This window comes from Alligator sinensis, unplaced genomic scaffold, assembly GCF_000455745.1.
Source record: "Alligator sinensis unplaced genomic scaffold, ASM45574v1 scaffold872_5, whole genome shotgun sequence".
Lineage (NCBI taxonomy): Eukaryota > Metazoa > Chordata > Crocodylia > Alligatoridae > Alligator > Alligator sinensis.
Window position 1 is genome coordinate 277,239 of NW_005842730.1, and position 14,625 is coordinate 291,863.

The window sequence follows — 14,625 nt, forward strand, 5'->3', positions numbered from 1 at the left end:
TTATCTTAGCTGCACAGAGATCTTTACCTAATGCAGGCAGGAAGAAGTTCTTGTGCAGCCTCAAAGCCTGGATCCTTCACTTGTCAGCTGGGTGGCAGGATGGCTTGGTCTGGACTACACACATCTTGCTGGTATATTTGCTTAGATTTTCTACTGTTTAACTGTATGGCTTCAAAGCATTTTTTGACAGTTGGCCAATTAGAGTCCAAACAAACAGGGAGGAACAGGTTGATTATTATATCTTAACTGTTAATTGCCTGGCTCCTGTTCTGGATCATCTAGGTGTGAAGACTTGTGCATTTCTGCAGCTCCTACAGTTATAGATTAATTTACAGGTGATGGGTCTGAGTGGTCCAACAGGATCCTTAGAGGTGTCACCAATCCTGTCTTTGGGTATTTGTTTGTCAGTGGGGCAAATTTGCAATAGCTTGCACTGGTATTGTCTGTTTACCAAACTCCAGACATACATTACACCTTAGATATTGTGCCTGTTAATGTGAGCAGGGTGCATTTGTCATGAACAGGGAATCTCTTCCTGTACCTTTTACAAGTTTCTCTTGAAATGCATATTTAGTCTTTTGTTGTCTTTAGCTGCTAGGTCAATTGAAATGCATATGTAGTTTCCTTGCCTTCACTGGCTACACTGGCCCAGGCTTTTCTTGCTTTCTTAAGTACACACACATGTGATGAGTGGTTCAGGTCTCTGCCAACAACTTTAACCACCTTTATTATTTTATGGCATGGGTCTGGTATTGGGTACTGCAAGCACTCCACTGTCTCGACACCTAATGGGTTCCAAGCCATTAGCAGAGTTTGATTTTCTTGCGTCAGTCTTGTTACCACAATCCAGTCTTGCCCCAACCTTTGTCTTATATACTGCCCAAGCTTTCACAGTTTTCATATGCAGCAGAGGATTGTGGAAATCTAATCTGTTAGGCTGGAAACAGATGTAACATTTGAAATGCTTTTGAAATGCTTAATAAAGTGAGTGTACAGACACACAAGCTTGATAAAATGCTCCAGAAGTGGCTAAGTGTACTTGGAAAGGGGGGGGGGGGTGACGGAGGAGGGACAGGTGCAGCTTTGTATCTTTTCATATTAACTGTTTACAGTAGATTGGCCTTCCAGGCACTCCACAATGCAGCACTTCCCCCTCCCCCATCTCATTCTGGACACTACTGGCAATCTTTAGGATCAGCAGTAGCCAAGGGACATGGAGTGCTCATTGACTGTCTGCTATACCCCTTCCCCTCCCACCTCTCCACCCCCCCCCCTTCCCATTAGGGTGGAGGACAGTAGAGCCACAGGACTAAGCAAGCCTACTGTTATACTCCCTAGCTGGAGAGCACCACTGCTGCATGCTGACTTGGCAATTTAGAAGTGCTCTGGGAAAAGGGAGGGGCTACAGGGGGATGTGCATCTGCCTGCACCTGAATGCTCTGTTTTTGAAACTATTCAAATCCTGTTAAGCTTTGAAACGTTTCAAATGTTACATTGGTCTTCAACCTTGGATAAATTCACTTGTCTCTGTTCCCATCAGTTCTATCACTAAGCTTACAAATGCACTGCATTTTTGCAGGTCAGAAGGCTCTTTTAAATTCTTAGGTGAGTTTTGTCTATGCTCAAGATGCATGGAATATCTTTCTCTTTGCAGGGGAAGAAATTGGGGCATGTTAAATATAACCTTTACAATGCCTCTAACAAGAATCGTGCTTCATAAGTACAATAAAATAGTGTCAGGTGTTCATTGAGAGTTAAGCATCTGAGATAACTAAGGATCGCTTCTCACCAAAACTAAACCTGCTGCTAGTAAACTTAAGACTTCAAGACCCCAATCCATGAGGCAGCCTAAAAGTGAGTGTCTTTATGCAACTCCTGTAATTGGGGAATTCTTTCTGTTCAATGTATCTGGAATGACTTGGGTCTTGTCTATACGAGGAAATTTATCAGTATAATTAAATTAGCGTAGCTTACCGCACGAGTGCTCTTATTCTACTCTCTGTGCTATATAGATCAATTTCCTAGCGTTGACAAACCCTAAGTGTTACAAGCAAAGTACTAACATACTGAAATCTAAATTCAGTATGGAAAGCAGTATAACATGAGAGTTCAGAGAACTTGTTTCTTCTGTCTGTGGGTGAAACATTCCATGTATTTTGCAACTGGCGAGCAGCTTGACAGAAATGGAATTAAAAGGAAAATCAAACAATAAACATAACTAATTCAAATGCATCTGGCCTTAAGGTCTTTGCCTAGAAACAACCACTATGTCTAAAACCTTCCTTATGCAAAACGCAAATTAGATTTCATGAGGCCCTTCAAATTCTTTAGACTTCTTAAAAGTGATCTTATGATGACATAGCTTAGGGTAGTAGTTCCCAACCTGCAGACCAGCACAGGAGCGGAACAGGGTCATGGAGCTGGCTGCCTCCCTCCCGGGCATGACCCACCCACTAGCTTTGACCCTGCACATCCCTGCTGGTGATGGAAGCCACTTGTCCGGGCGGATGGTTGGGGGTTTGAGCGGGAGTCCCGTGCCGCAACCTGGCAGCCAACCCTTCGTGGGTCATTGCCCAGTGGTTGTAAACCTCTGCTGAAGGGAAGATATGGACTAATTCTGTGAAAGGATTTCTGGATTCTGATGAACTCCTCAGCTGTTTAGATGTGCAGTTCGACTTCTCCAGGTTCTCAGATTAAATTGCAATGCTTTAAACTCAACCATCATTATGTATTTTTCTATATCTGTTGTGAATAAACTTTATTTATTGTATATGCAGTCTGTTTCTGCTGTTGCAGGTGCACTATTGTGAGATAAAAACATGTGTAGTTCAAGGAGGGGTGTTCATGTAATTGCCTACCAACTGTAGATATCCTAACAGCCTGGATTAAGGATTGTGGTGGTAACTGTATGTTATGTTCTTAGCTTGGTTCCACAGCCATTGGGATCCAGACATCAGAGGGTGTTTGCCTGGCTGTGGAGAAAAGAATCACGTCTCCGCTTATGGAACCTAGCAGTATTGAGAAAATTGTAGAAATAGATTCTCATATAGGTAAGGATGAGCTACTATATATTTTTTAATCTTATGGTAAGATGTGTGGATGTCTGTCAAACCCTTAATGTGTAATTGAACTCTCTTCCCTAGAGAAGTTTAATGAAAGTCTTCTTCTGAAATATGGCTTCTGAAGTCAAATCTGCAAAGACCTGGACTTTCTTGGATGGGGAATGACTGTTGAACTCCCAGTAAATACCAGGTTCTGGTCACTGGTTTTCCAGGCTCCAGGCCAGCAGGGCATAGTTACAGGAGCAGGAAGCAGCAGCTGTAACCCTCACTCCTGTGTGACCTCCCTAAGGCTAGCTTGTCCCCAAATTTAGATCTAGGCGATGAGGGAATTATGGCAATGTAAAAGCTTGATCCAGGGCCAGTTTGTATGCTGGAAGTTTGTTGATTGGAGTACTAATGTTAGCCTGTTCTTCTGGTCAAGGCAGGCCCCTGCATACATGGGGGGCCCCAAGAAAGATTTACTGCCAAATTATGTTCTCTTAGCCTCTCTTCCCCCCCTGTCCCTGCCCCCCCCCCCCCTGCCCTTCCCTGGCCCCGCCCCCCCCCCCCATGCACATGCATGCAAGAGGGACCTCTAAAACATTTCTTTTAAATGGTGAAAATTGGTGAGAATCATGGAGGTGTACAGGCTTTTTCTAGGCATGTAGTTTCCCCTTTTGATTTCTTCTAATATTATAACCCATAACCATGTCCCAGCAACCATATGGCATTAAAATGTGCTTTACTTATAAACTGGTATTTCAATCAACTGCAAACATGCAAGTTGATGACATTTCTGCACATTTAAAACAAATAGCTAAATAGAAAGGCTACTTATTGGCTGCTTTTTACAATATTCAGCTTTATAATGTCCTGGATCCTCTCATGCCAGTTCCCCCACTTGCAAACCTGTGGTGAGTCCCCTGCCTGCACTTTGGATGCCTTTTACTACGACCCTTTTAATTAGATCACTCTTACATTTTGCTGCCTATGGTTAGGAGGTTGGCAAGTGTCTTCCCTTCTTACTGTGCTGCAGCCTTTACTGTGCTCAGGAAGGGTGAATATATTAGCAGGTTCAGGCTCTGCTGCTTGGATTTTTCATATGAAGTTCTAGAACTGGTTCCTGTTTTAATGAATTAATATTTTGTTGGGTGGAATGGATGATTTGAAGACCTTTGTTTAACTGTCATTGATCTTAGCTCTGGGTTCCATGCAACCAAGCACCAACAGCATGGTAAGGCATTCGTTCAGGTAGCTGAATAATAAACACTCGCCTCTAGCAAGTCTTGTAATACACAGTGGATACATTCTCTCTCTCTCTCTCTCTCTCTCTCTCTCTCTCTCTCAAGTTGACTGCATTTTGCCTGTGCATGAACTAGCACTTGTACTTAGTGAAACACTTGAGGGATTGCAAAGGACAAATGTACTTCGTAAATTACTAACATCATTTGTCCCATTCTTCCCTTTTTTTTTGTTCCAGGATGTGCTATGAGTGGATTAATAGCTGATGCAAAGACTTTAATTGACAAAGCAAGAGTGGAGACACAGGTAACCCTTTTTTAAGTGCCTCTCATTAAAATGTTGCCTTTCCCCTTCCTGAGACTTGTTCTGAGAATAGATTCTTCTTATGCCATATAGTGGACCCAGGTACTTGCAGCCCTTTGTAGCAAAGGCAAATAGATGTGTGCAGGAGGAGTAATTTGCAACTAAACTCAGCTACTGACATCTCTGGTGTTTGGCAGAATTAATGTTTATATTTTCCCAGTTCCTGTTTTCTTTTTTCTTTTTATAAATAATAACTTGGTGGGAAAAGGGAAATGACCATAATTCTGTAGTAGAGGGGCTCTTCCTTGGGGGCTTTGCAGCTTGCATGAATGAGTAAAAGCATATTGGCACACTTCCTTCTTTTGGAGTAGCTTATAATTCCCTCTTTTCTGCAGTGTAGTTCTGAACTAGGACAAATGCCCTGGCTTTGCATTCACACTCATTAGTGTTCCAGAGTATTGAACATCCTTTTAGGAGTAGCAAACTAATAAAGGAATGAACCCACAGTTTATGAAGAAAGTATGATCCTTGTGAATTGATGGTTCTTCCATCCCAAGCCAGACCTGAAGATCCCTTTCTCCTGAAGTTTCTTCTAGCTTGGGGTATCACTTGTGGGTAACACAGAACTTTGCTTACTTTGTCTCCAACCAGTGACTGAATGTGCTGCCTCTAATACACAGACCTTGCTAAGACAGGGAGTGGAACTGATAGTCTGGAGTACCATTGCTAAGCTACCTGGCAGGCCTGCTACTTTCAAGACCTTTGTTTCATTCTTTGTTGCCAGGCCGCTCATAAACCAATAATCATGTGAAAGTAGTAACTGGCTTTTAGAAAGGCATAGTTCAACCCCTTGTTTCCCCCCCAACTTCTCCCCATTATAGAATCACTGGTTTACATATAATGAAATCATGACGGTGGAGAGTGTGACACAAGCTGTGTCGAACCTAGCCCTGCAGTTTGGAGAGGAGGATGCTGATCCAGGTGCTATGGTAAGTTGAGAGCTCTATGAGACATGTTCTGAGGGCACATTAGTGGCTTTTCTTTGATTTGCTTTGACTGTTCCGGTCTTTCAAACGTTCTGTGGCTTGTTTTTTACAGTCTCGTCCATTTGGTGTAGCGCTGCTGTTTGGAGGTGTTGATGAAAAAGGACCCCAGCTGTAAGTCCACCATGTTCATTGCATCACACCCATTGTTATAAGGGTGGGCGGATGTCTCTCTTATGGTGCTTCAGGTGTTTTGTTTAAGGACTGGTGCTAGGATTGCATATAAACCGAACGCATGGGGCTTATCGTCATACGCACTTGACAGAGATACTAATCCTGTAACATGCCTGTTGGCTAGTACAAAGGATGCCTCTTCAGTGTCTGGCAGAATGTGACATTTGTAGTATACATTAATTTTAAAACAATTTTTAAAGTAAGCTGGGGATGGGTAGAACTCATACTTTTCTAAAAGGACTAACAGAGCCACTAGTAATATAATACCAGGAGCTTGCTATAACATTCCTTAGGGAGGTGGTGGAGCACTTGTAACAAGAAACTAGTACGTTTCAGAGATCCAGGCTTTTCTGGAGAGGGGAAAAGCTCCATGAATGCAGTTAGAGGGACAGCCAGTAAGAAGAATCTCTAGTTGAAGGTCTGCCCCTCTAGGTAAATGTGGCCTCAGCTCTCATGACAACAAGAGATCCCATTCCTTCTATGAAGATTGGTTGGAGGTGTGACCGAACAAGTGTCCAACTCTAATCAGGGTAGCCAAGCTACAGTTATCACAGGCATAACAAGCAAGCTCTGTGCCCTGGGCAGAACCCTCCAGTGTGTGGGTTGGTTGTCAGTCTAGAATGGCAGCAACAGTCAGGACAGGTAAGATGTCCCCTAAGGTGATGTCTGGGCCTGGTCCCTTGTTTGCCTACCCTTCACTATGTTACTGCTGACTACCTATTGGGTTTTGTTTGCTTCAGGGTCTCTCTTGATCCTTTGGCTCCCTCACAATCGGCTCAGATCAGGATTCCCTCCCTAAACCCTTAGGCATTATCAGTAAATGGTGTTTTTGTCTCAGCAGTCCCTCCAATTTGCTATTCAGGGCAAGGATGACTTTGGATCAGGGGTTGGCAACATTTTTAGGGCCAAGTACCAGAAAAACCTTTAGCCTGGGCTTGAAAGATGTTGATGCACTGGGGCAGATGGTGGGGGAGCTGTGAAGTGCCCGATCCTTGTTGTGGCAGTGCAGCCCTGGCCCCTTCCCCACTGTGCACCCTGAAGCATGCGTGCAGCTGCCAGCAGCCACAGAGCTGGGCCAGGTCTCTGAACCCTGGTGCAGCTATTTGCAGCCTCCTGGCTGCCTGGCATTCCAGCCTAGGCTCTGGGCAGCTACTGCCTGCCACAGAGGCTGGGCTACTTGCAGCAGGGCTTGCAGCCTCCCCATCACCTGCTGAGAGCAGCCTGGCTCCATGGCCAGTGGCAGCTGCCCAGAGCCCAGACTGGCTGTAGTGTGCAGAGCAAAATGGCCTCATGCCATGCTCTGGCACATGTGCTGGGGGTTGCCACCCCCTGCTTTTAGATAGCTTGGTATTCTGTATCTTACAAGGCAGTGTGTGGATGCCAAGACAAACAGTATTTATGCAGGGCCTACTGCCTGCTAGTGGACCTATCCTGCATGAATTGTCTTTTGAATCTGTTTAAATTATCAGCCTCCACAATACCTTGTGGTAATGAGTTTTGCATAGCCACAAGTTAATTACACCCAGATGAGAAATTGCTTTCTCTTTCTCTTGGCTTCCATCTGTAAGCTGGGTTCTGCAGAGAATATTGCACTATTCTAAAATTTCTAATGAAGCATTTTGTTATGTTGTGCCATAAGATATACTGTCTGGTGTTCACTCTTAACTGTATTCCTGGCAGGTTTCACATGGATCCTTCAGGGACATTTGTACAGTGTGATGCAAGAGCAATTGGGTCTGCCTCAGAAGGTGCACAGAGCTCTCTGCAAGAGGTTTACCACAAGGTAATGGAATGAGCTCAAAATTCCATCTTTTGATTGGCCAGCTGGTCCTTGCAACATCCTGTAAGGTATTGCCCCCACTTTGTCAGAATTGGTTACATGGCATATTGACTAAATGACTTGAGGCTGGTGTTTATCAGGGTAGGAAGCATCCCACCAAGCACTGTCATCTGGCCTGTGACACCCACCAACAAATTGTGCCCTGCCCAGCCCTTCTGCCTGTGATGGTGGGAGTGAGGCACCCATGTGTACACCTCTGTCTCTGAAGAAGCTGTTGCCACCGTTGGTGGCAGAGGGGTAGTAAGTAAGTGGCTGGACACAGAGCCGCTGCTCCGCCCAGCTCCACAGGCCCCACCAAAGCACGGGGCCTGGCATGGTTACCCCATTTGCCTCCCTGCCCTGGGATGGCCCTGGGTCTGAGGGAGGGTGACAGATGTGGGGATTCCCCCCACACTCCCTGCCCATGGTGTGCAGCCCCAGCAGGCAGTGGCAGCAGCAGGTGGGGCACTCGTGCCTAGCAGGGCACAGCTCTAGCCAGCACTGCCCTTTGCAGTGAGGGGTGTAGCCTCCCCTAAGCCTCTATAGCTGGCGCTCCCTGCTACTCGCGTGCAACCCCTACACTCGCACAGCACAGCAGGGAAACCCCACATGCTGGAATCAGCTGCCTTCCCTGCCCGGGCTGCGCAGCACCAGAAAGAAGCCCCATGCACTGGACCTGGCTGCCTTCCCCACCACCCAGGGGAAGGTGCCTGGGGCTTCCCTTGTCTGCAGTGCAGCCCCGGTGGAGAAGGCAGCCTGCTCCAGTGCCTGAGGCTTTTCTCTTGTGCAGTGCAGCGCAACCCCAGTAGGGAAGGCAGCCAGCTCCAGCATGTGGGGCTTCCCTCCTGTGCTGTGCAAGTGCAGGGGCTGCATGCAAGTGGGAGGGAGCACCAGGGATACAGACAACCTGGGGGAGGTTGCGCCTCTTGCTGTAATGTGCAGCACTGGCCAGAGCCACGCCCCACCAGGCACCTGTGTCCTGCCTGCTGCTGGTGCACTATAGGGGCTGGGGGGGGGTCCTTCTGAAACATTCCCTTGAGTTCATTCCCTCACACCCTGCCCCCACAACCCCCACATATACACAAACTCCTGACATACCCTATGCCTCCCCATACACATCTCTCCTACACACCCCCAACAAATATACAAAACTAAGAATTTATTCTAAGTTATTATGCAGTCGTCTCTCTACATTATGCAAACACAAATCATGACAAAAATATTTTTTGTAATAAAATTAAAAGTCAAACACCTACTATAACATTTTAGCGTGTGATTTGGTTTTTTCTGTTTTAAAGATGGCGCCCCCCCGCCCCACAAAGGAGCATTTCTGGGGGGCAAGGGGAGGGACTTTTGGTGGTAAAAGTCAGGGGTTAGGGGTGGGACTTCCAGTCCCAAGATGGTGACAAGGGTGGGGCAGTGGTCAAGGGGTGGGGCTACCCAGGTGGCCCTCAACAGCTCACTAAAACTCATTAAGTGGCCCTCCTCTCAAAATAATTGCCTGCCCCTGCCCTACACACCAGAATGAATACTATCAGCTAATAACAGTTCTTGAGGCTTGCCTAGAGCTTTGGCTTTGCAAGCTGACTTGTGGAGGGACTCATGCTAACAAAGTCCAAGTTTTCCAGAATTTTTTTTGTTCTGTGAGAAACCCATAAACCACTAGATATTTGCAACCAACATCTAGTACACTTGTTTTGGATGACTTCTGAAATTAGACCCTTCTTAAGGGGGACTGTCAAAAGAGGCAATAGTAGCTTGCAGTAGCCTCATAGCTTTTTAACAAAATGTCATGTTACATCCTTAGAGGACTGTGATATACCCAAACAGCAAGGAAAACTGTGTACCTTGTGACTCTTAGTTATTATCCTGTCCAAAATATATTGCCAAAAGAGCAGAAGGAAGGCATGCATGTGATACAGTTACATTTTTATGTTCTGCCACTGATGGCTTCTTTGGTATTTTGGAGAGGTGCAAGGTTTCTGGAGCAGGTGGCACTTTCTCCTTCAGGGAAACAAGTGGATGGGTGTGTTCAGGAAATCAGAAAAAGGAAAAAAGAGTTGCTAACTCTTTTTTTACTTGTTTTTGGTTTTTTTAAATAGTCAATGACACTGAAAGAAGCAATCAAGTCTTCTCTCATCATCCTAAAACAAGTCATGGAAGAGAAACTGAATGCAACTAATATTGAGGTAATTTGCTTTATTGTCCTGGCATTTTGAACATTGAAGGAGTTTCTCTAGTATTTTGACTGAAAGAAAAATGTGCCTTGCTTATTCCTTGCTTTTTTATTTCGGACTTAACTGGCTGTACTATAGATTTGTCTTTCATGATGTTTTTTCATTGAGAAAGTTAGTTGATTGTAGATAAGGTAACTTATTTAAAAAGAACATGTCCCAGCAGTGACTTGGGGTGAGAGAATATTTAAAATTTTAAAACGAGGGGGCCATTCTCTAACTCTAAAAACCTTCAGTCTCTCCTCAGGATGGTAGATGCTTGGGTCACTGTATCTCTACATTTTTTTTTTTAAGCGTCTATCCCCATAATATCCGTGTATTGTTAGAGGCTTAGGTTGGCCTATCCAAAACAAGATTAGAAGTCTTCTCTTCGTATCTTGTTTTGTGTGTTTTTGCTGATAATCTTGTGATTGCTTGCTTGAGTAAATAGTGGAGTCCTGCAGCAGTCCCAGAGTATGACTAGACTTGATTTCATATTGATTCGCAAAGCTTTGGGTCTCCTGCTGGCAGTGTTGATGCCAGAACCTAGAGCAGGGGTGGGCAAAGTCCAGCCGATGGGCTGGTCTGGGTCTGTGGCAGACTCCAATTCCCAGCAGTTCCTGCCCACCTCACTGCAGGCTGGCTTCCATGGAGACACCAGGAATGGTGGAGCTGTGACAGTGTGGGGCCAGGGTTTCCATGGAGACCAGCCAGCGCTGCTCGGGCCGGGCTGGGAGCAGCTCCAGGGCTGAGGTCCTGCGGCGGTGACAGCATGGTCTGGAGCTGGAGCAGGGCTGAGATCCTCTGCCTGCACACCCCAGCTCCATACCACACTCACTGCCACAGGATCCCAGCCCCAGCCCCGGAGCAGCTCCCTGCCCAGCAGCACACCCTGCCAGCACTGCTGGGGCTGGTCTCCATGGAAACCCTGGCCCCACACTATATCGGGTCTCTGTAGCTCCTCGGGTCTCCATGGAAACTGGCCACAGCCATGTGGGCAGGGGCTACTGGGAAATGGAGTCTAGCCGCTGGCTGGATCCACCATTTTGCCCACTCCTGCCCTAAAGTAAGCCAGGCCTGTGACAGCAGGGTAACTTTTTTTTAGGGTGTACCCTTCCACGCTTCCCTGGCACATATAATATTACAAGGAATGAAAACTATACAGTCAGGACTTGCTATATTCAGTCTTGGATAACTGCCAAAAATTTCTGTTGGACAGAAAGACTAAAGAGAGATTTGAAGTCTGTCAAACCCTTGAGAATAAATGTGTTCTATGCTAACCTCTGCTTCCTAGCGGTTAACGGAAGCTTTGCAAAATATATCATGACCCAAGTGTGTAACATTTTAGAAGCAAGTGAAAACTTAACTAGTTTTCTCCCGCTATCATGGAGCATGGATGAGCAGACACTTGAGCATGTCTGCACTATACTTATTCTTACATGTTATGAGACTGGATGTTAAAATCATGTAACTGACTACTAATTTGCTCTTCTCCCTCTGTCTCCTCTTTATTCCTCCCTTCACTCAGTTGCTGCTTAAATCATGCCAGTAACAATCTCTAGAGCTGTTATAAAACAGGGCTGTGTGTGTGTCCCATTTGAGTGCTTTGTCCAAATAATTAAGAGTTTGGTGCCAACTTTCAAAACCATCCTCTAATTTTTGGGTGCCCAGCCTCTGATGTGGGGGGACCTAACCTTTTTTGAGTCATGAGGGACGAGTACTTGGGCTGTCTGAAAGATGGCTGCTGAAATGATAAGAGAAGTGTGAGGTAAGGAAGGAAACTGAAGAATGCCATAACTTAAAATTTCTTTTTTCATGTAACCCATTAAGCATAGTAATGTTTCAGATCTAGGGTACGTGCTCTATGTGCCACCCCTGAACAGTACTAGCCATTGAAGAAAAATATAACTTTATTGCATTGTAGAAGGTAGTACTGGAGTGATGTTACAGTTGTGTCTCTGTTCCTGGACCATCAACAAGGATATTTATGGGTGATGCCTTTGATTGGAACAACCGCATATATTGGCCTCCCTTCACCAACCGCATGTCTTGCCTCTTGGATTGTACAAGTTATTTTAGCATCCAATACTGGTGATCCTCTTTCGAGACAAAAGAACTAGGCTGTCCTGAGAAGGGAAGCAGAGTATGTCGGATGGGAATTAGATTCTCAGATTGTAATCTTGAACCTTCCCCAGAAACCTTGCAAATCGGTATTTTCTTTGGACAACCTGTGGCACAGTGTGAAGAAAACACCGTACACATTACTCTACATTGATATGTGAGATCCTCATTTAACAGGGCTTAACTGTACTCTGCATATCTCTGTGCACATTGAGAATCACTATCAGGGGTAAGTATGAGAGTAATGTTAGGATTAAAGTGATGGTAGACTCAAGTCGCTCTTCTGCCTGAGAAATGTTTTACCTAAAGTTACAGTAGGCTGGAAGGCAAAATATGTCAACCTCTAAATTTAGCTTACATTTGAAAATGCATTATGCTTAGACCCAACCCCTTGCTTCGGTAGAAAAAAAATGCCATGCAAACAATAGTAAATAATACCAAGGTATGGGTATGTGTTGACCACTTGGCTAAAGCATCAGTAGAGCATCAAAAGCAACTTTGCTCCTTTTCTTGAAGAGTGACTGTTCATTTTCGCCTGACAAGACTTCACTCAAGGGGATTGAGTGAAGTTTAGACTTGAAGGAGGTTCAGACAGGCCGGGAAAACCTGAATAACTTTTGAGTATCTTTGAATAGTGATCTGGGATGGGAAACACGATATTCATCACTTGAGGCAAAATCTATTACAGATTATTTTGGATGCTTAACTTAACATATGCCTCACTTCTGACAAAGTACTGCTCCCCTTCTGAAAGCTGGCTCCAGTTAAAGTGCCTCATGTTGGATACTTTAACATTTGCCTTCTTTCTAGCAGTCATTGTAAAGTTTGGCTTTAAAGGTTCTTTTTAATTCCCGCATCTCTTAATGACTTTCCTTTCTCCCCTTTTGGTGTCTTTGGGCACCCCCAGAGGGGTGCAGTTGGACCCAGGAGCTTTCAGGATGCGCAGAGATCCTTTGTTCTGCATCTGGTACCAAGCATCTCTTCTGTTGATGCATAGCAGCAGTGGCAGGCTTTCTATCCCTTCTGCCTAGTGCCAGAGTGGTCGGAGATTGAAGTTAATTTTGCTAATCAGTGTAGTCATTAACAACTTGTCCCTTAATGATCTAAGTTGTTGCAGCCTTTTTTTTTTTTTTTTTTTAAACCCTGGGTAACAAGACACTGCTTGTAACCCTGGATACTAAAAAAGAAAGCTGCCAACCCCTTGGTATTATCCCCTAAAGCTGATGGGCAAAGAAATGTTTTTCTGCATATGACTGGTTAAAATGGGTCTGGGCTGCCCTGTGGTTTGAGCCCCCTTTTGAGAAGTGTTTGCTGAAGAACTAATGCTATAACCCATCTGTCCCTGCAGTCAGGAAGAAGCAGAACCTGAGCATTCCCCATAGGCACTTCTCTGAGCTGCTGCTACTATGGGGTGATTGAATCAATTAGAAGCTATTTCTGTAGCAGGCAGCTATTTTAGGGAATCAAAGAGCATGTTACAGGCTGGAGCTATCTCGCTGGGCTGGCAGATCAGGCCGCTGAGAAGGAACAGCTGCTCTCTGGTGTGGCTTCTTTTTGTTCCATGCCCCGTGCTGTCATTTCCTCACGTATGCAAGTGCGCAGTTACGTTTAACCCTCTCCTCCTTTTTTTCTAGCTGGCAACAGTGGAACCTGGAATGAAATTTCACATGTACACGAAAGAAGAGCTTGAAGAAGTCATCAAGGATATTTGAAAAACAAGGAGCTATAGAGAAAGAGAGACTCCCTCAAATGCCTCATTCCCTGATCAAAGTGAACTGACTTCTTTCAGTTCCTTCCAGTGCCCATGATTTTATTTCCAGCAACATATCTGCTTGCTCTTCCTAGAAGGCTCTTAAGGTTTTTTTACCGTTTCTGTACATAAACGATCTACAATAAGAGGAAATGAGAATAAATCCTTTTGTTACTCTATCTTGGGTCTCTCATAATGGAGTTCTGGAGTGGGGGGAGGTTAAACTATTAGCAAATAAATGGGGAGCAGGTATAGAACAGCCTCAGCTATTTAAAAAACTACTTCAGGGTAATACATTGTATGCAGGGTTTACTGTATGTCTGGGATCTGTCATCCCTCCCAAAAGACTTGCTGCCATGCTATGCACGCTCTTCTGGGCAGCATAATTTGAGGGTTGTTCCCAGACATGGCGTGACCTCCAGCAGCTGCTCTAGGAGATTGTGCTGACAACTCAATAGCAAAACACCCTCTTGTGGAGAATGCAGTTATGACATACCAACCAGCCTTTTCTGTAATCAAACATGATCCGTATCTCCCTTGCTTCTGGACCTAGTGTCCGGTGCTCCGTGTTTGTGTGTTCAGTTTGTCCAAAAGGTAGTCTGCTTATCCAGATTTGTCATGGTTAACTGACTTAATACATGAGGTTTGCATGAAGCTTTAGCTTCTAAAGGTTGTAAAAATCAATAACTGGATCTGGTATTCTTCGTTACTTCACAGCTCCTACTAAGAAGAAAAAAAGCATAGTAAAATACTTAAACCCTCAACTGGCATGCCAAAGTCTTGTTTTCATACCTGTTGAGTCTTTCCCAGATGTGATACTGTTAAACTTTATTTTGAGATTTCTGGTAGAGATTGTCCCATTAAGGATCAGACTAGCATCACTTTTTTGAGAGCATTGGGGGGGGGGGGGGGGGGGGGG

At 45.0% G+C, this 14,625-nt stretch overlaps 1 protein-coding gene across 2 annotated transcripts in view; it reads left to right on the forward strand.

Annotated features, from left to right (window-relative positions):
• PSMA5 (proteasome subunit alpha 5) overlaps window positions 1-13,885 on the forward strand; it is a 19,261-nt gene extending 5,376 nt beyond the window's left edge. The window contains exons 3-9 of one of the 2 annotated variants that reach the window (XM_025216340.1): window positions 2,924-3,050; window positions 4,522-4,589; window positions 5,468-5,575; window positions 5,685-5,743; window positions 7,484-7,586; window positions 9,725-9,811; window positions 13,591-13,885. In XM_025216340.1, the coding sequence (XP_025072125.1) occupies window positions 3,002-3,050; window positions 4,522-4,589; window positions 5,468-5,575; window positions 5,685-5,743; window positions 7,484-7,586; window positions 9,725-9,811; window positions 13,591-13,668 (552 nt within the window). In that variant the 5' untranslated portion in view covers window positions 2,924-3,001 and the 3' untranslated portion in view covers window positions 13,669-13,885. The remainder of the gene's footprint in view (window positions 1-2,923; window positions 3,051-4,521; window positions 4,590-5,467; window positions 5,576-5,684; window positions 5,744-7,483; window positions 7,587-9,724; window positions 9,812-13,590) is intronic. The other variant, XM_025216341.1, reaches the window with a different exon arrangement.
• The last annotated feature ends 740 nt before the right edge of the window (window positions 13,886-14,625 follow it).